The 19,891-nt window shown below is 47.3% G+C and overlaps 1 protein-coding gene across 2 annotated transcripts in view; it reads left to right on the forward strand.

Moving 5' to 3' along the window:
• Positions 1-19,858, forward strand: part of VASH2 (vasohibin 2) — a 36,061-nt gene extending 16,203 nt beyond the window's left edge. The window contains exons 4-7 of one of the 2 annotated variants that reach the window (XM_074168688.1): positions 622-696; positions 9,553-9,934; positions 11,890-12,005; positions 17,394-19,858. In XM_074168688.1, coding sequence (XP_074024789.1) covers positions 622-696; positions 9,553-9,934; positions 11,890-12,005; positions 17,394-17,463 — 643 coding nt within the window. In that variant the 3' untranslated portion in view covers positions 17,464-19,858. The remainder of the gene's footprint in view (positions 1-621; positions 697-9,552; positions 9,935-11,889; positions 12,006-17,393) is intronic. The other variant, XM_074168690.1, reaches the window with a different exon arrangement.
• The last annotated feature ends 33 nt before the right edge of the window (positions 19,859-19,891 follow it).

Genomic DNA, 19,891 nt, shown 5'->3' on the forward strand with positions numbered 1-19,891 from the left:
AAATCCCATGTTTTTTAACCACTTTCCCAGCCCACAGGAGGTAGGGAGCAGCAGCAAGATGATACTTCAGCTTACAGTAGTGTGAAGTGTCTGTGTTGGTAAAGCTTTCTGCAGAGCAGACTTCGGTAAAAAGGCATTAAATTCTTGTCTGCGCCAGTAGCTATAGGCTGATGGAGGCATTTATAGCTTTCAGGGGGCCATCATGTAACCATCTTCTGTCCTCTGTTTTTTCCAGAGAAGAGCTAGGGTTATTTTGAAAATAAGCAAAACTTGGTCCTGCTCTGGGAGCTTGCATGATTGCCAGCTTTTGCAGCTCAGCAGGGCTTTGTGTTACAGTCTGAAGTGATGCTCATGGAGTTGCTGGAGAGGCAGAGAGGACTGCATTCCTTCAACCCATCTTCAGAGGCTGGAACTGGGATGCCAAACACTCCTTTTGTTTGTTTTTCCACAGTCATTCTCCAGAAGTCAACAAGGCTCTGGCAAGTTGCCGAAAAGGAGAATCAAGTTCACCAGCACTTGTTGAGATAAGAACTAGAGGCACCTGGCTTTCAGTGTATGAGAGGACCCTTTGAGTCCTGTCAACTGCTTCAACTGAAAATCTTTTTTTTTTTCCTGTCCTAGGTTAATGGAGACAGCAAAAGAAATGACCAGGGAGTCCTTACCTATCAAATGCCTTGAAGCAGTTATCCTGGGGATGTATCCTTTCACATGCCTGTGGCTTTTTCCACTGCAGCGCTGTTTAATATATTATTGCCCTTCTCGGATGGTGTGTGGAATAGTCACAGCCAAAGGTGAGTGCCAGTAGCTCTGGGAGCTGCCGTGGTATTGATCGGCAAGTTGCCAAATTGCCTGGGTGTGTCAATAGGAGCTTGGGTGCTGTGTGCCCAGTTCACAAGTGTCATGCGCTGGCCGTGCCGACTTTGCCTCCTGCCCTGGTAATCTGCGGAAGATCAGGAGCTGACCCAAAGTGCCCAGATAAGTATCTGTCTACACAATCCCTGTTTTCTCTGTTAGTATTTCCCTGCCGGTTATTGTTGGAGGTTGGTAATGCCTGAGCAACGCAGGTTCTGTCTTATGTTTGTCTAATGTTTACATGGCAAAGTCGTGTTAGTTTTTGTTTTTCAGCCCACAGCTGTGCTTTGTGCAGAAACGTGTATTATAGTTAAACATTTAAGCTTTACTTCAACATAATGCTTGTTTCCTATTCAGTCTTAGAAACAAAAAACAAGAAAATTTTCATTTAGAGACTGCATCACTTCTTGACCCTTTTGTGCTGTCACTGAAATCAACCTGCATCATCCTAAAACACTAGGGGAGGGCAAGGCAGGATTACAGGAATAATTGTATGCCAGATACGTCTTACCACCACTGATCAAGTTTGATTTTAAAACTAAAAAAATACCCCAACCCAAAATAAACCCTGAAGCAAACCAGCTTCTGGCATGTCTCTGCAGTGTTTTGCTTGCTGGTGCTGCCCCCTCTCGTGGGAGAAGCATCTGGCAGAGCCCGGCAGTTAGTGCCTGGTGTTGGCTCATGAGAGAGTAGAGTGCCTGTTGTGGAGTGGGAAGGGGACGTGGGCTGAGCAAGCGTCATGTGTGGTGTGTGAGTCTTGATGCTGGATGCGGCCCCCGCTGTGCTAGGAGGTCTGTGGTGTGCACTGGGCGCTGCTCACAGCTCCCCCTGTGCCAGTGATGAGGTGTCAGGTCTGAGTCTGAAAGGTGGCTCTGGCTGACAGGGCTTCCCCTGCAAATGCTGGCAGGGTCTGCTTGCAGCTAGAAGGATGGGAGTCTTGGGGGCTTGGTGTCAACAAGACTCAAACCAGTGCTCTCCCAGAAACAGAAATTGTGTCAGTGGATCTGTTGTGCTTGCCCCTGTGTTAGGGTTGTATCCCAAACTATTTGGGGACCAGAGGGATGGGGGAAATAATCCCCAGGTGGAGTTGATGCTGCTGTGCAGTACTGATAAGTGTCAGTGTGGCCTCTAATGTTGTATTTCTAGCACTGAACCAATTACTCCACATACCACACGAGCAGAGCGTGATTAGTGGCGTACAGATGATCATGATAACTTAAAAGGGTTCTTGCTGGTACGAAGTTTCGACTGTTTTGTTTTCATTTGGAATGAGGACTCTTTCTGCTTGCCTCAAACCTGACTTTTGTTCAGAATTTCTTTTTTTTTTTTGGCATGGTGAGGGAAGCAAAATAGTTGGAAGCTATGGTTTATACTATTTGGTGTTATCTGGAGTTTCTTTGCCATCCAGAGGGACATGTGCAGAATCTCATGGTGCCATGCTGCATGTGCCCCATGTGGGTTTTTGGGAGGCATCTTTGTAACAGCACGTGGGGAAGTTTGCTGATTTTTCTCAGCTGTGAGATTTTGATCTTCAGCCTTGCCCTCCATTTGCTGACATGGTGAGGCCAGCAGCTGTGGCTTGCTTTCCAAGGTCAGGCAGATAACAGATAAGAGATATGCTTACCCTCTCTTGAGTGTCAGACCAATGTCTTCACATATCCCTGAGCCTGAGCATCCCTGCATGTGTGTGTTAACCTCTGGTTCCCTTCTCTGTCTCTGGAAATAAGGTACTGCTTGTGTTGTGTGCTGGCAGGCTTTGCCATGTTGCTTGGATACTGAAAAGAGCACAGCCCACTACAGCAGACCCTCGGCGTGAGCCTTCATTCAAAGGCCGACTTGCACAGAGCAGCTTAGCAAGATGTCATTTTAATTGAGCTGCTTGCTGGCTCGTGCAATTGCCTTTTACCATGCAACTTCTTATAAAATGCTTCTGTAATCCCTCTTGGTGCAGAATTAAATTTTACATAATTGCCTTTGTGCTAGATCTGGAGGCGTTTTTATAGAGCAATGGGTTAAAATGCTGAGCTACCCTGTCTGTGTGCACCAAGGGAGCAGCTGCTGTGAGATGACCGAAAGACCATACAGATCTTCCAATATTATTTTGCAGCAATCTGCACAGATCTTCTCTGTGTAGCTGTCCAAACTGGCTCCCTATTGCTGCTTACGTTTTCTGCTCCTCAGTGCCTAACCAGAGGCATTCCTCCTGCCCCGTCTTCCCTGGGGCATTGCTCAGTTCAGTTGTAAATCAGCTGAGTAATGGTGCGTTCAGCCCATTCTTTCTGAGCAAGGATTGAAATGACTTCTGCTCAAGAAAGGGAATAGTAAACCAAAAAGTGCCAAGGGAATTTTAGCTGTGCGGTATTCACTGTATTAAAATGGGCATAGCAAAATATCAGAGGGGGAGAGGGAAGCGGCACGATGCATCCATCCTCAGGGAGTCTCGCAGAGCGTGACTGTCTGTGTCGGGTGAACATAACTCACTCCCATTGCCTTCAGTGTGCCTCTCCCAGTTCATGTGAGGTAACGATCAGACCCATGCAGTGTATTAGACCTCCCCCCATCCAATAATGTCATTAAATGAGGAAGAGCAGAGCAGAAATGCCTCAGGAGGGAGACATGATTTAATAGCTTCTGTACTATGCCTTCTGTGCATTTAATCAGTGGATGATGTTTATCACAGCTGGAGACCTGGGCCCATCCTGCTCCCCCTGCCTAGCAGGTATATCCGTGGGCTGGGAGCGCGTGTTTTCAGCGAAGGGGAGAGTTTGTTGCAGCCATTGCAGGATACTGATGTCCCCACAGTGCACCTCTGTCTCCTGCATGCTGGTCCACAGCTCAACCTACTTGCTAACTGAAATATGGGCAAGGAGGGTGCTGCTGAGTATCTACAGCCCTTCTGGTAGCTGGAAGGAGCTGGCAGAGAGCTTTATATTCTCTTCCATTGTCACCAATCTTAAGCTAATCACCTCAGACTGCAGCTGGGCACTGGAGTACAGGCACCTCAAAACAAGTGATGCTGGCCTACCAGTCCCACTTTGGGAGGCTGAGCCAGATGCTCGAGCTGTTCCTTCGTGGGCACTGGAGCTGCCGACAGGAACATGGGCTCTATGTGCAGACAACATTCACATGTGGGCTTGGTAGCACTCTGCCTCATGGTAAGCGATGCCAAACCTGAGATCTCAGCACTCCTGGAGCCTGTGGGAGCTTCCATCGGACTCCAGGCTGTGGCTGGAAACTTATCCAAGTGTTTACAGCTGGTGGTTGGAGGCCCTCTGATGTCGTGAGCAGTTGCTTGGAAAAATAGCTCTTCTGTTTTTGCTGAAGCCTTATCTGGTGGTTTTGAAGCCTGAGGTTTATTTTACTCCTGTTCCACCTCCTCACTATGAGATAGCGGCTTCAACATTGCTAGCATAAATAAAGCTGCCTCCTCGCTCCTCTCGGCCTGCTCTCGTTCCCTCCAGCTTGCTTGTGCCCCGTGGCAAAGCTTGCTGCGATGGCTCAGGGTGCCTGCTCACGCTTCCCCAGCCCTTGCAAGCAGCAGGAGAGGAGGGGACCAGACACCCTATGTCTTTCTCTGCTCATCTCAGCCAGACTTCAGCACAACACACCTTTGCTGGGCTCTAAGACATGAAGCATTGCAATGTCATCTTGTCTGAGTTAAATAAGGGAGAATTTAAAACGAAGTAGTAACAAATTTATTAGCACAAGCAGTGCAGTGGGCACTCATTTGCTCAATATCAGGTTCATCTGTGTCTTTGGTTTGCAAGGCAGAGTGGGACTTGTCATGGAGACTCCAGAAGGTGTCAGGTGTGATGCTGGGTCTTCCAGAAGCTGGAGGAGAAGCACTTGTGACTGGCAGCTGGGTGCTTAGATGTGCTTGGGCATCACCATTGGCAGGCTGGTCTGGTCAAACAATTGATGCTGGCACTTGAACTCTGAAACCTGAGAATGTCTTGGTGCGTTTCAAACTGCTTTGGGCTCTGCAGGGCCACGCTGCACTGACTTCTGTTTGGGCTTTTTTCCTTCCGGGCTCTGAGGAGGAGAGTGTCCCCAGGCCCCCTGCCCCTGGAGGTCTCTGCGGCTCTGGGTCCTTGGTGGTGCTGCAGGGAGGGGGCATGGTGCAGGGATGGCACTTGTCTCCTCACCTGCTGCTAGTGCATCAACTAGCGCAGTTGCTTCCTGTCAGCTTGGCAAAGCCACCAGATTTTTTGCCCCCAGCTATGTTGCTACTGAAGCTGGTTTAGATATAGGTGGGCTGAGGTCCTCACAGCATGTGCCCTCACCTCCTGTTCAGCTGGCTGCAGTTTGTAGCAGTGGTGGGGAAAACTGCTGGTGGCAAGTAACCGGAGCTGAGGTAGCCATGGGGAGCCAGCTGCTGTCAGATGGGTGCTATCAGCTGCTAACACCTATTTCCAGAAATATTCGAAGACCAGAGCCACTGTGCTGGCACATGGAAAGATCCTGCTCCAGTTAGTTAATAATAATACGAAAAGGAAAAAAAAAAAAAAGCAAGACAGAACATTTTTTTCTAGAAGTTGCTGCTGACAAATGACAAGGTGGAGGGCTTCAAGTGTCTCTTCTGGCTGGGAACTGCTCTGTGCCCTGCTGTGGGGGCACCTGTGTAGGGGAGAATCTGTGTGGGGGGGAAGGTGCTGGGACTTCTTTGATATTAGAATTTACCAGGAGGTAGGGGGAAAAAAAACCTCAAAAAAACCAAAAAAACCCACGAAACAAACCATAGAAGGGCATTGGTTGAGTCATTGTGTGAGTGTGCAGATTTAAAGAAAACCCATCCAGATGCTTTCTGCTCCAGAGTTTTAAAATCAAGGCATCGACTCAGCTAAAACCTTAACTAATTCTCTCCTTTTTCTTTTGAACTGACTAAGGATGCTACTCCTCGTTTGCTCCCCTGCCCAGGAAGGTCCAGGTGGCGGCCAGAGCACAGGTTTTGTGTCCCAAGTCTTGCTTGTATTTGAGTCTGGGATCTGAATGTCTCCCAAGTATCCAAGCTAGGTTATGCGTGAGCCTGGGTTGTGAAGGCAATGGGACTACAGGAAATGCAGCAACCTGCAGCTCAGAGGATGATGTGCTTGTGTCAACTTGCAGATCTGTAGGAGCTGCATGCTGGCATGGGAAATCCAGCCCTCTCTACAGGCTGCTAGCAGTATTGGTGTGCTCAAGAAAGCCTGTGTGTTAATAAAGCCATAGTGGTTTATGTATTAATAGCCTATTAATAGCCTGTCACCCCCAAAGCATGTTGCATGCTTTGGGCCCGATTCTTCTCTCACTGCTTTGACCCAAACCTGCTTCTTTCAAGATCAGCCTCCTGGCATACGAGAGCAGAATTCATCAGTTGCCTAATACATGCAGCCCTGTCTGGCAGGCATTAGTGTCTCTGTGGGGTGGAAGAAATTGCGGTTGAAGGGCTATTATGAGGCTGCAGAAGAGCTGAGAGTCAGGGTGGGCAGGGTTTGGGAATCTCTGATGGATGGAGGCATGCTGTACTAACCCATTCCCATGAGACGCTGGTGGAGCTCTAGGTGTTGTCCTTGTGTATTTCCCAGCTCTGGAGGAAGAGAAGGGATATTGGGGCAAGAGGTGGCCAGCCAGAAGATTAGTGTCCCTCTTGTGTGATCTCCAAGGAGACTAGTATCCCTCAGTGCTGTCTTTCTGCTGCTTTGTTTTACACGAAGACCCGGGATCAGGAGGCCACCGAGCTTTCGTTACAGCTGCTTTTGCCCTCTCCTGCTCTGCGCTGCTTCTGTATTGTGGCACGTAATTTACTCCCTGACTCTCCATCCTGCAGTTACATTCCCAGCTCAAAAGTGTGATTACAGCTGTGGCATTGCTGTGTCATTGCCTTTTGTTTGCCACAATACAGCTCTCCTTGGGCAGAGCAGAAAGGAAAAGAAATAATAATGATGCATGGACAGAGGGGAAGATCTGACGTGCCTTTCCAGCCCGTTTGCTGTGCATTTCATCTCGGGTGGGGACTCTCATTAACTAGTCACTCAGCAGAAGCAATATGTACCTAAAGGTTAATTTCCGCAGCAGTTGTTGCTGGGTTATTTGATGGTGGGTAATTTCCGTCCTCAAAAGATTCTTTTACTCCTACCCAGTATTTAATGAGACTAAATTGCAACTTCTCTGAGACCTCGTGGCAGAAGTGTGTATGGGTGGCAGGTGGCCACCAAAGCTTTGTGTGGACTTAATAGAAAGGCACTCGGGGAGCAGAGAGAAAACCCTTTCATAATGAGGGGGAAAAATAGTGGCGATGTTTGAAAGCTTCATAGGTGTTAATAAAAGATACTGCTTTTTCAGTTACACAGAATGATAAATACAATGGGCTTCTGCAAGAATCTGTCTGTAGGACACAAATTATTGTAACATGGCTTTGATGTACGCAGGATGCTCCTTTTAAGGCCTGGAGCAAGGTGACCTTTTAAATGAGATGACTGTGGGCTGAGTTTTCCAGTTGATATAACGGTGCTGGGCCCCATTCTGACCTTGCAGTGTATTTATAATCTTTAATTCTACCAATGCTGTGGGGTTTTTCTTGCAGGAGCTAGTCCTAATGCAACAGTGACCCAGCAAGACCACCGAAGGCAGTAGAGCTATTTCTGTTCCATGTCAGCAGAGTTGGTATCAGGGTGAGCTTTGACAGTTGCTGCAGGGTGCTTGTGTTTGGTGTAGGTGGGGTAGCAGAGGTGGGCACACGTGGCCTTGGCTGGGTGAGGGGCTGTGTGTGCGGTGGGGAGGTCTGTGCTCTGCTTTGCACGCTTGTCCAGACTTACTGTCGTGCAGATACTGGCATGCAGCAGGAGCTGAGTCCGTAGTGTTGTCTGTTCCTATGCCTTCTAATACATTTTCTCCAGACTGCTAAAGCTGATGACATCTAGCACTGAATGCCATTAAATGTTTGACATTGAACCAAAGAGCTTCCCTGTGGCTGTTCTGAAAGATTTTTGCTAATGTGTTTTTTCTTGCATTTTTTTTTTTTTGTACGGAGGTTTAATTTATTACTCTTGACCTCAGTTTCTGGGCAGTTCACGAATCTCTTACTAGTGAGTTCCTGTGTTCACCTGGAAGGTAAAAGTTTGACTATGTGACATTCAACAAGTGTCAGGTGGGTGAAATATCCCTGTGAGAAAATGCTTTAGAGATGGATGAGAGCTGCTGGATGCTTTTCCTGCATCTCTGTAGAGAGAAGAGGTGAAATGTGGGGTGCATGCAGGGGATCAGCATCCGGGGGAGTTGCACTGGTGGTGAGGTGAGATGTCAGAACTGAGTCTGAATTGTGTTTTATGGTATTGGTGCAAGTACAAAGGCTTTTTGTGTTCTCAGTTTCCCAGCAGCTGTCAGACAGCCATGCTATGCAGACAGGGGAGGAAGACCGACTGCAGTAACATCTCGGGGCATCTGGGCTGTGCAGTGGCTCTTGTTCCACTGCTGTTAAGGACCTCCTTTTTGGGCACGGGTTGGGGTGAGGAGGGGATGCTGGAGATCCCCAGAGCAGGACCCTGGTCTGAGCCAGTTCCCTTGGCTCCAGCAGGGACTGACCCCACTCCTCCATTCTTCAGGCTGCCCTGACGCTATGCTGGCAGTGCTCCCCCTCGGGCCAGTGGCATTGCTTGGACTGACTGCCTTGACCACGTCTGCATCCCGGGGATGACTTTTGGGATTACAGCAGGTGCCTCTGGCTGGAGTTACCCCAAGCTGGAGTGTCTTGCTGCAGCCTTTTCTGGTCATCCCTCCTGCATTCCCCAGGCGTGGGGGGTGGTCTCAGCTGTAGAGGGGAAGGGCACCTGCTGGCCTCAGGGCCGGGTGTCAGCACGTGGAACCAGGGTGGGTTTCAGCTGTCCGGGGGATTAGCAGCAGGGAGCCGCCTGCAACGTAGGTGCTGACGCAAAGCCACTTGTGTGAGGGAATCTCAGTCTCCCTGGCACAGGCTGGCAGCCTCCCGAGGAGGTGACCCGGCACCCACGCGTAGTTCCCCTCTGAGATCACCTACTACGCTGTTACGGAGCTTGGCCCTGGCCTCTGCACATGGTGCATTTGAAATGGCCAGCCAGTGATTCAGGGGACACGTTTTGCTTTTTAAAAGTGTTTGTTCCTGACTGTGTCTCTGTGCTTAACTAATTAATTATCCGCCTGGGAGCTTTACTTTGTCACAGCAATGCATTATAAGGGTAACATGCAAAAACACTCTTGTACGAGGAGTGGCCGTGCCAAGGGCCAGTTTACAGATGGAAAGGCAGACTGCCACCCTGGACAGGAATAAATTCAGATTATTTTATACTGCTTGAAGATGTGGGAAAACGAGGATCAATAACCTGAGTCGTACCAAGCTCCAACATGGGAATTTGATACTAGTATTGAATGGGGGAGTTCCCACAGATCTGGGGAGGGTGGTTTCTCTTCTGGTGTGCTGACCCAAACACTGTTGTGTTTTTTTCCTTCCCCCCCAAGCATGGTTAAGAGTCAGGCCCTTCCCTGTCTGAACCATTTTATCTTATTCTCCAAGCAGTGAAATGGGCTTTGGCAGCATTGGCTGTTTCTGGGGCACAGCAAGAATAAATTTGTGTCTGCAAGAAATCATTTGTACTGGCAGTTAAAAAAACCTGCTAAAGATGTCTTACAGGTGTAATTGTGCATGCTCCCTTCCCAGTGCTGTTGTTGCCTTGACACAGTGCACACCAGATACTTAACGAACGGGCAGCCCTCTGTGGAACGATTCCCCATCAGCTTTAAAACCCACTTCTCAGGGAACTATTTTCATCATGTGGTGCTCGGGATTTACTGCAATGGCCGGTATGGGTCGCTGGGCATGAGCAGACGATCAGATCTGATGGACAAACCTCTAACTTACCGAACTCTGAGCGACCTCATCTTTGAATTTGAAGACTCCTATAAAAAGTACTTACATTCAGTCAAAAAAGTAAAAATTGGATTATACGTCCCGCACGAGCCGCACAGCTTTCAGCCCATCGAGTGGAAACAGCTGGTCCTCAACGTATCCAAAATGATGCGCACAGAAGTCAGGAAGGAGCTGGAGAAGTTTGCCCGGGATATGAGGATGAAGGTAGGTCTGCGCACCTGGGCGGTGGACTTGGAGGCGGGTGTGCCTAGTCCCAAACTGCAGAGGTTGGTCTTGCTTCATGTCAGCAGGCTGACCCCAGCCTGAGGTTAAGGTGGTATCAGGTGGCTGGGGGCTTGCTTACATCTGTCCTGGTGGTTTTTCCACAGGGTTTGGTGCGAGTTCAAGCCCTTGTAACTATTTTTTAGTTCATAGTTTGAACTATGTTCGTATTTAGTTTATTTAGGCATATTTAGTTCATAGTTCAAGGATCTCCCATTCAGCCTGGGAAACACTTGAACCCGTACTTGTGCCAGGCCTTCAAGGAGCTATTGCCCAGTTTGCTTTTCTCACCGACTCTGGAAGAAGGTGGCTGGGAAGAACCAGCGTGCCTGGGGCTGAGGGGGAGGGTGGCCTGGTCACAGGTAGGGATCTCTGCTCTTTGCACCTGAGCTGTGAGGGGTGCCATGGGACACCCGTGTCAGTGGTTGCTTCTCCTTGCATGGCACACTGGTGAGCTTACCCTGCCCCACCTGATGCCCACCAACTTCAGCTAAATCACGAAAATGGTTACATGGGAAAAGTGAGGAAAGCAGATCCCTGACAGGCTGGTGCTGCCTCACTGGCTGGTTGGACTGAAGAGCCTGGAGGGAAATGACAGGGAGACAGGGCAGGCTGCCCGGAGGCTGGAGGGTTTGGCTGCCCTTGTGGATGAGGGGTGTCCCTGACCGTACCTCTAGGGCTGGCGTGGGTGAGGAGCTGGTTGTGGTCATGGTGGAAGGGGATTTGGTGCCTTTCCAGCCTGCTGCTGGCAGCGGGAGCAGAGCAGGTGTGTTGCTAAGTATGGGGCTGGCTCTTGTGGGGAGGCATGCGGCATCGCGTCCAAGTTATTCTGGGTTTCCATCCCCTGCCCTGCTGAGGAATGGCTCCTGCGTAGCAGCCACGTGCCTTTTTCACAGAGGCACCTGCCCTCTCGCCCTGACCTTGAGACAAGTGTCGCCACTGGCATTGTAGCCCCGATGTCCTGCTGCCGCCTCTCCTGCCTTGCCAAGGAGTTTTGAGGGCCAACTTGTACCATACTGTCACCTTAAGCATGTGTGCTTGATTACAGATGTAATGAAGCTTCCCCCCACCATCTTCTCTATTCATGCACTTCTAATACCATCTAGAGAGCAAACAGCTGAAGCAGGCTCCAGTTGAAGAAGTCCATACGTGTAGATGACTTACTGAACTTACTACTTGCTTTTAATAGACTAGCTGTGTGTGTGAACTGAGCTGTGACATTGGGTCCAGTCCTTGTAAGTGCCTCGAGGCCAGGACCACAGCCCTGAACCCTTGAAGGCTGAAGGCCCGCATCTGACTCTTCCCTCTAGTTAATTCAGAATTTGAGCTACTTGATTCAGAGGGCTCCTGTTGTGAGGAGGCTGACTTTGGAGGATGACTTCTTTAAAATAGCCTGGAGTGCGAGTGTCATGCTGATGGACTTTGGAGGGATGCGGGCAAGCGTGTGTATGGACAGGAGACTTAGTGAAAAGTCCCACTGTCACACAGAGTTCAACTGCCAGCCTGAGAGGCGATCGCCTCTGTTTGCAGAGAGGAAGGCTGGAGAGAGTGATTTGGCTGTGTGAGTTTCCTTCAGCTGAGGCATGAAAGCCGGTTTTCTTATCTCTTGCTTTGCCAGCTCTGAAGAAAGCTCTGGATAAGACTTTTTCAGTATTTAGCTGGGAACTGAATTGGTGACACTAACTAACTTTTGCAGGGGGCCCCTGAACAGTTATCACGTGGTAACAGCTTTGGGTTCCCCTTAACCTGGGCAGGGTTTGAATAAGGCCCAAGGGACTGAAGGCTCTTTGTGTGCCATCCCCGCTACTCTATGAGGCCCTTTATTTTTATTTTTTTCTTTTTCAGTGAATCATTGCCTTTATTGAATGCCTTTTCCCTCCCTCCCCCATCTCTTGCAGATTCTGAAACCCTCAAGTGCCCATTCTCCGATGAAAGAGAGATCACGGGGTAAGTCGTTGTCCCCTCGCCGAAGGCAAGCCAGCCCTCAGAGACGGGCCTGCAGAAGAGACAAATCGTGAGTATTCCTGCTGCTGTCACTGGTGGGTCAGAAGTTGAGGGTGATGACATATTATTTTGCTGTACAAAACTTACATGCGTGTGCTGGCATATATAAGAAAACTGCACCAGGTATCTTGGTTGCCTGAGAGGCTCCAGAAGCCACTGGTACTGCTGGTGTCCTGGCATGGCTGTGCTTGCTGCTGCCCGATGGGCCTTCCATGTGCTGTCCTTGGAGGCCCTGATGGCCTTTGCTTGGTTAAATTCCACTTTCACAGTCATCCAACACCCTCTTCTTTTTTCAGTCTTTATACAGTCCACTTTCTGGAGAAGTGAACCTAACCTGGCATGTAGGGGACCTGTGCAGGAGGGCAAGTAGTTTGATCACATTTAAGGGTGTTCAGACATAGGTATTAAAAACAGGAGAGTGTATCTGGTAGCGGTGGTGGGGTGCCCTGCTGTCACGGTCACTCAGACAGAAATTGGATTCTCTGGGACGAGCCTTTGTACAGAGCTGTTCAGATGGAGTGGTTTTCATTGAGGACTGTCCAACTTACAGGGATGGTGAAAAAGTAAAACTTCTCTCTTCTTGCCAGAGCATCAACATCACTTGCATTGTATTCTTTGATTTTAATCGGCTTAAAAAAGCCCAGACCACGTTCCTTGTGCGTCGTAGCTAATAGTTTTTCTTTAACTGTGTGGGGAAGGACGTACTGACTGCGTGTAATACCTCTACATGGATAAAACTGAGCTTCCACATCACAGGCCTTTTACAGCCACTGGCAATTCGGACTCCCATACCTTGGATGTGGAAGAGTTGAGCTTTAGCTGTACTGCTTCATGCCAGGAAGCTGACAACTGTGAAAGCCTATACGTAACCCAGATTAGTCACATATTTATGATCATTGCTTTTTAAATAGTCTCCCAGACTACTGTCTCAGCACTTATTTATTTATTTTAAAGCAGCTAACAAAGACATTAGACTAACCTTCTAAAGATAACTTCAAGATACTTTAGCAGCAGATGATTTCACAGCAGGCTTTTATTTTTACATGTGAATTCACACTCAGTCCACAATGCTGTACTTTGGCCTTCATCACCGAGAGCTCCTTGTTTAGTGCCTGGATAATTATAGTTGTAATGGGCTTGGCTACTCCAGGCTTCTTCAACTCCTAGATTTGCTCTGAGGGATGGTTTCATCTTTCGATTTCTGATGGTGCTTCTGCAGTTGCTGGCGTGGGTCATGTGCATCTGGAGAGAAGAGTGAGTCTTCCTGGGCTTGGAGGCTTGCCAGTTGGGCTAGTTTCCTGAGAGAGCTGCTCACGTGGCTGCTATGCCATGGTGGTTCCTCCTGGGCAGCCTAGCTCTTCCAGGACAGAAAGACAAGTGAAGTATTGCTGGCCTTGCGGTGGCTTCAGCACCTGTTATGTGCTTGGTGGTTCTGCTATGTTGCTCTGTATCTAGAGCACATTATATGTTATTCTAAAATAAACCCTGGGTCACCATGATACAAGATCCAGGACCCAGCTATAGCATGATATGGGGAGCAGGAGACTGAGAGCAAACTCCACACACAAGATCTTCATCTCTGCTTTGGCGGAAGGTGTTGAAGTGTCTCAGAGCGGGTGAGAGCTCTTGCAGCATGTGCTGTGTGGCTGTGTGACAGCACTGCGGGTCCTGTGCAGCCCCCATGCAAGCCTGGCCAGTATTCTTAGAAAGAGAAGGGGCGTGAAGGAGCTTTTGGCAGGTCCAGGGCCCTTGAGCAGACCCAAGAGGCTGCTCTCTGTTAGAAAAGTGATGCCAGGGAGAACAACTGGGTTCCCAATGTTAAAATGATGCTTCTATGCAGTGGTGCTGGTGGCTTGAAGGCTGACTGTGCCTTTTGCCCCAGCGGGAGTGATGCTGCAGAGGAGTGCGCTGCTGTAGGGAGATCCCTTTTGTTTCCAAAATCGAGATATGCTGGTTTCTGCAATGGCAGGTCTCTAAGATCTGAGGGCGGAATGGCATCCCCTCATCAGGGATGAGCTGAATGACGCAGACCAGCGTGTACAGTGGTTGATATGGGGTGACAAATTCCAGAGGGGAAATTAGGAATTTTCTTCCACATGTTGATGGGTCTCTGAGAACCTAGTTGCAGTGAGGCCTTTGTGTTACACACAGGAGAGGAAAAACTAGGCTTTAGGCTGAAATCTTAGCTAAAGAATGGCTGTGCTTATCAACACTGTGTTTTGTTTCTTTGTGGATCTCCTACATGCTGTAATTACAGCTTTTTCAAGCTCGCAGGGGAGGGGGAGAGCGGTGTTTTGCTCTAGCATGAGCTGGCAGGGGCTGAATAACACATTCACTTGAGAGGCTTCACCTGCTGATGACAAGCTGTTATTACAGCCTGGTTTTTGTCAACAATAAAATCATACAGGCCTGCTGGGAGAAATCTCCCAGTGAAAAATGCATGAACTGGAATGGTGAACTGAAATGTCTTTGCTGGATTGTTTCTGAAGGACAGAGGCTGAAGCGGTGCTTAAGGACAGAAGTAGATTTTATAGCCTCAACCCTTTAACTTCTCATCCCGGTTCCTTACTAGTTTATTAGTAAGGAACTAGTTTATTAGTGCTTGGTCGTGGCCGCTAGCAAGCCCACGATAGCATTTTAGCCTGGAAATACAGCTACAAGGCAGATGGTGTGTTGCAGGACACAGGTGGCAATGCGATAAGCAGTACGTGCCTGTCTAGGGGATGGGTGTGTATTCAAATTGCAGCTCATTAACTGAGCTATAGAATGTGCTCTTAGTCCGTGTGCTCTTAGCCCACAGCTGATGTGGTCCTGCTAAAGGTGGCCAATAGATAGGATGAATAAAGAGGATGTAGGGTGGTATGAATCTGTCTGGTAAGTCTGAAGCTTTACTGTGTCCACTTGTCCATCCTCTGAAGTCCCAAAGCAGGAGGGTGCAGTAAATTGGAAGCCACTGTGCTGGAACAGGCAACATAGTCCTTTATCCTTAAGAAAAGTGCTTGGAGCTGGAGGGGTTTGGGAGAGTTGATACGAGTTTGGAATGGAGCATCGTGCGGCAGCCTGAAGCAATCTCTGCTCCTAAATGTCAGTTCACCAGATTTATTTCCTTTTAATTTCATGTTGAGGCTTAACACATGCATGCTCTGTGAGTGTCATAGCAACACTGGCCTTGGGTGCTTCCGGCCTAATTTAGCTGTTGAAAGGAAAATGGTTTTAGTCCGTTATATTAGGATGTGCAAGGGGACAGGATGATATTAGGATTAGGCTATATTAAATGTGTAAAATCAGGCAGATCCAATGCAGAAAACTGATGAACACTGTGTACCCAGCAGCTATGCACAGCTTATTCACCTGCTCATCGTCACGGCATTTTGGAGAGGAGGTGCGATCTGATGGGCCAGTACAGCAGAGGTCCCTCGCTTCAGAGGGGATGTTTGATGTCAGGTCATTTGCCAGCCAAGGTGAAGAAGGGTTGTGATGCCTCTGCTCCAACAAATCCTTTTCCTAAAACCCTGAAGAGAAACTTTACGGAGGACAGTCTGTTTGTAGCCACAAGCTAGAAAATTGTCATGGAGTGGAAATGGGCACGTTGCCGTGAGAGTGGAATGACTCCCCACTTCTCTTGGATAATCAGAGAAGGTAGAACCATCCAAGTGTGCTTTTAATCAAAACCATATTCTGGCTTAAATTAAAGGGAAGGAGATAAAAGGTGGGAAGGGAAGAGGATCCCTAAATTTGAGGGAGTAAGGAAGGACAGTCTGGAAATTTCATACAGTGCATCTCTTGCTGATCTCTGAGTCCTGCGCAAGCTCTGGGGGATGTAGCTTGTTTTCTGGCCAGTCAAATCCCATCTGCTCTGAAGGAATAAAGTGCAAAAATCCAAACTACCATACAGAGTTCTTCAGGTGTGATCCCTTCCTGCAAGTGAGAGAGACCAGTGAAGACACCTTCCCTCCTGTGAAGTACTTAAAAACAGAGAAACACAAGGCAGGGCACAGGACGGTACTGCAAAGAGGATGATGGGGTTATTTATAGAGGTGCTTGGATAAGTGGCAAAAAACCAGGTTGCATTCAGTGTGTGACTGGGCAGAAGAGTGTTAGTTGTCCTTAGCGATGTTCCCAGCTCTCAAATGCTGTGCAAATTCTCAGCAGAGATCTGGTGTTAGCCACTCTGCTCTTAAAAAATCAAAATTCACTTATTGTATCAAAGAATTCAAAACTATTTCCAAGGCTGTGCCACGCGTGTTTGTGTGTGTAGAAGTAAGCTGTAGATCCCCACCTCTTAGGGCTGCAGTGGTGCAGCTCTTAGACTGGTGTGTGCACCCAGCAGGGTGCCCCAGGCAGGACAGGGCTGTCCCTGTCCCCAGAGCCAGCCTGCCGCACGCTGCCTCTCCCTGGCCATGCTGCCTGCCCGGAGCGGCTTTGGCTGAAACGGGTGGGCAGCAGCAACAAGGAGGCAAGTGTCAGCCTTATGTGTGTGCAAACTCGCACTGGAGCCATTACCAGCTTCATGTTGCACTACTCGGGCTTCAGCTGTGTTTTTGCGGTGACGCAGACATGCTGTAGGGTCTACCAGAAGAAACGTGTATTTTAAACAATGTCTTTCTTTAGAAAAGCAAACATACGGCTTTGTGTGAAATGAGCTAGCAGCCTGGAATAAACTCTCAGATTAGACGCTTTCACAGACTATACATCACTAGGATTGTTTTGGTTTGACAACTTTGTTGCAGCAGCTTTTCCACTGCTTGCTAAATAGAGAGAGACTGATCGCTCCGATCTCAAGGTTTCATTTGGTTGAGTTGTTGATATACTTAAATGAGCTAACAGCATACCTGTGTGTGTCATTACTCAAGCGAATGGCTGGCCTTTATCAGAATATAAGATGCCTGGAGGCTGATGGAAGTTCATCTTGTGTTTTCTGTTTGGTGGGCTCTAGTCCTTTGCACAGACCTAGCCAAGAAAAGGCAGGTTTGGAGAGACAACGCACTGTGGCCACATGAGAGGCTTTGCCTGTTTGCTTCTCAGCAGTTTCTAAAAGCCGGAGTCCCGCTCTGGGGTAGATCACGGGTGGGAACGTGTCCAGTCTTAGCTTCTTATTTAAGCCCTCTCAAGTCAGAGGGAGAGGGGCCTTCCCAGGCTCAGATCACAGACCCCAGCATGGGATGACTTGTTCTTTGCTGGTTGTTCGCTTGGCTGCAGAGGCAACCCCCCCCGAGTAGCTTGGTCGCATTACTTCACGTGAAAAATTCAGCAGGGTTGTGCTTATGATGAGAAAGTCAGACGTCCTCGGTCCTATTTTGAAGTAAAGCGTTCACGATTTGACAGCTGCTCTCTCCACTCCTGCACGGCCGTGTGGGATTGCTGGTGAGCAGCGCCCTCTTCCCTCCTTTGCTCGCAGGCCTGCTGTGGTGGACAGGAAAAGAGACCTGGCTACGCTCAACGAGGTAGGCTACCAGCTCCGCATCTAACCAAGCCATACACCGGACAGAGGGCTTCCCTGGTGCTTCCCGCTGCACTTTACCTGCACTCCGTTGGAAGGAAAAAGGAATGGGACTATTTATTAACTTGTGGGCTCTTACAATAGAAGTTTTACCTAGAAAATAGAAGAGGGGGACTCTCTTTTGGTGGCAGTATTTATTTTATTTGAATTCATAGAGAAGGCATCAGCAAAGAGAACCTAAAATTATGTTTACCAGGATATAAGATTTTTTTTTTCCCTTCATCATGTAGCAGGTGACTCCAGTGATGTGAGAGTTTCTTCAAATATGATTTCCTTCTACAATTATTAATTGAATTTGGGCATTGTGCTGGATAGTAGTATTGGACTAACTAAAAAAATCATATTCTTGGTGTTAAGATGTGCTGGGGTGCAGTGCAGTTAAAAAAAAGCAAACATAGTCAGTATTAATATTTAATTCAGCAATAAAAACAAGCAGTGCAGAAATGGCGTGAGTTTTTAAAGTATCAACATTACCTCACTAAACTTAATAGATATGCAAAACTCAGTATTATTGTTTTGTAGCTAATTTGTACTGATTCCCAGCATTTCTGGTATTAAAACAGCACTGGATGTTTTACTGCCACCTGTATTATTATTTTGTGCACGTTACTGAAAGATGTTAAGTAATAGTAATATGCAAGTGTATTCTTAAACACTGACATCTTATTAGGCAGGATGTGAGGTTTTGGGTTTTTTTAATGAATATAATTGATGAATAATGAATTTTTAAACTTTCATAATTTTTTTTATACTTTGTCACAAGCTTTTAGTCTTTCTGGACTACACTGCTGAAGCACAAACTGTAGAGATTGCTGTTTTATAGAGACAAGTGTTCACCTGCAAGTCAGTTTGTTTCTCACAAGCGTCAGCCTTGTTAACCTGAGTCTATATGGTTTTCTTTCAACATTTGTGTGTGACTTTGAACCTTGTCTTTGAAAGGCTGAGCAGTCTCAGATGGTGATGCCTTGACATCTTATATTAAGATCAGACATCGCAGGCTGAAGTTAACCTTCCGCCATGCTGCTGTAGGGAGTTTTTCCTATATGTGTTGTAGTAACAACAGCTTAGTCAGACCTGCATAAGGAAGCTTGTATTGGAACAATTTCAGCAATAACTTAAATTGTATGTATGTCTGAAATAGCTGAAAGTCAAGCTTTTCTGCTTCCTCCCTACTCAGTCCTTTTGTTCTAAGATTTTAGCTAAGGACCCATGACGGACGGCAGCGTTCTCGAATGACGCGGTAAGACTTTTTCATTGGGGTCTACCCTTTGCATTAGTGAAGTTCTCTGGAAGCATTCAAGTGCTGCATTCCTGAAAATATTTCATTAGGTGCCTAAATAGAAACTGGATTACTGTACAGCTCCAGCCTCTACCCTTTGTGCTGTGCTTATAGATGATACTGCCATGGGCCTTGTGTACCTCCCCTCCTGGACAGTTACTTTTTTGGGATCTCAATGAAGACTGGACATTGTAACACCGTGATAATAATGCTTACTCAAGTTGAATGATTTAAGCTCCTAGAACGCTTACACCAGTCAGCAAATGAATTAATACAGGAGAAGTTAAGGAATCTCACTTACCTAGGACAGGAAGACAACACCAAGACCCAGCACCCTTCCACAAACAGTGAAAGACTTTCTCCTAATTAGATTTCAGAAGGTCTAGAAAGAAGACTTTTCAAATGTATTATACTTCTGTATACAAGATTACCATATCAGTTACAGGGAGGCCTTTCCCATCCCTCTTTCTGTAAACTTTTCCATTACTGTGTTGACAATAGAATTTTTTTTGGTTCAGGAGGGAAATCGAAGAGGGAAAATACTCTTTGGTAGAAATTCTGCAGAATTTCTTTTAAACTTTGTGCTGCTCGGTGTCCTGTGACCTAAATAATTTTTTCCCTGTATTTCTTAGATTTCTCATGTGTAAAATGATGTGAAAAACTTACTTTGATCAGCTGTATCCTATAGCACAAGGCTATCTGATATGTTGCAAGTTTTTTTTCTATGAAACCATGGTTTACTTCTGCTGGAGTAATGGTGATTGGTATATAGTTTTTACCATTGCCTGGCACAATTTGAGTTATTACCTCTAACTTATACTGAAACTTTTTAACGCTGTAGAGGTGTGTGACAAATTGCTTTTGGTTCTTGTTTTGAAGTTCAGCTGAAGTATTCTCCTGAAGCTTGCTTATGGTGGCATTTGTCTTAAGTGTGGTTCTAGTGACTGTTCTTCTAACTTACTGCAAAGTGGTCAAATAGTGTAGAAAGCATGCATGGCTTTTTTTTTTTTTTTTTTAATCCCTTGTATGGTTATGCACAGCATGAAGCTTCAATAAAATATCATTGTAGTCTTTTTTTTTAATGACTTAAGGTTATTTTTAGAAGCGCAAGAAGTAA

Source organism: Numenius arquata, chromosome 2 (assembly GCF_964106895.1).
Source record: "Numenius arquata chromosome 2, bNumArq3.hap1.1, whole genome shotgun sequence".
Lineage (NCBI taxonomy): Eukaryota > Metazoa > Chordata > Aves > Charadriiformes > Scolopacidae > Numenius > Numenius arquata.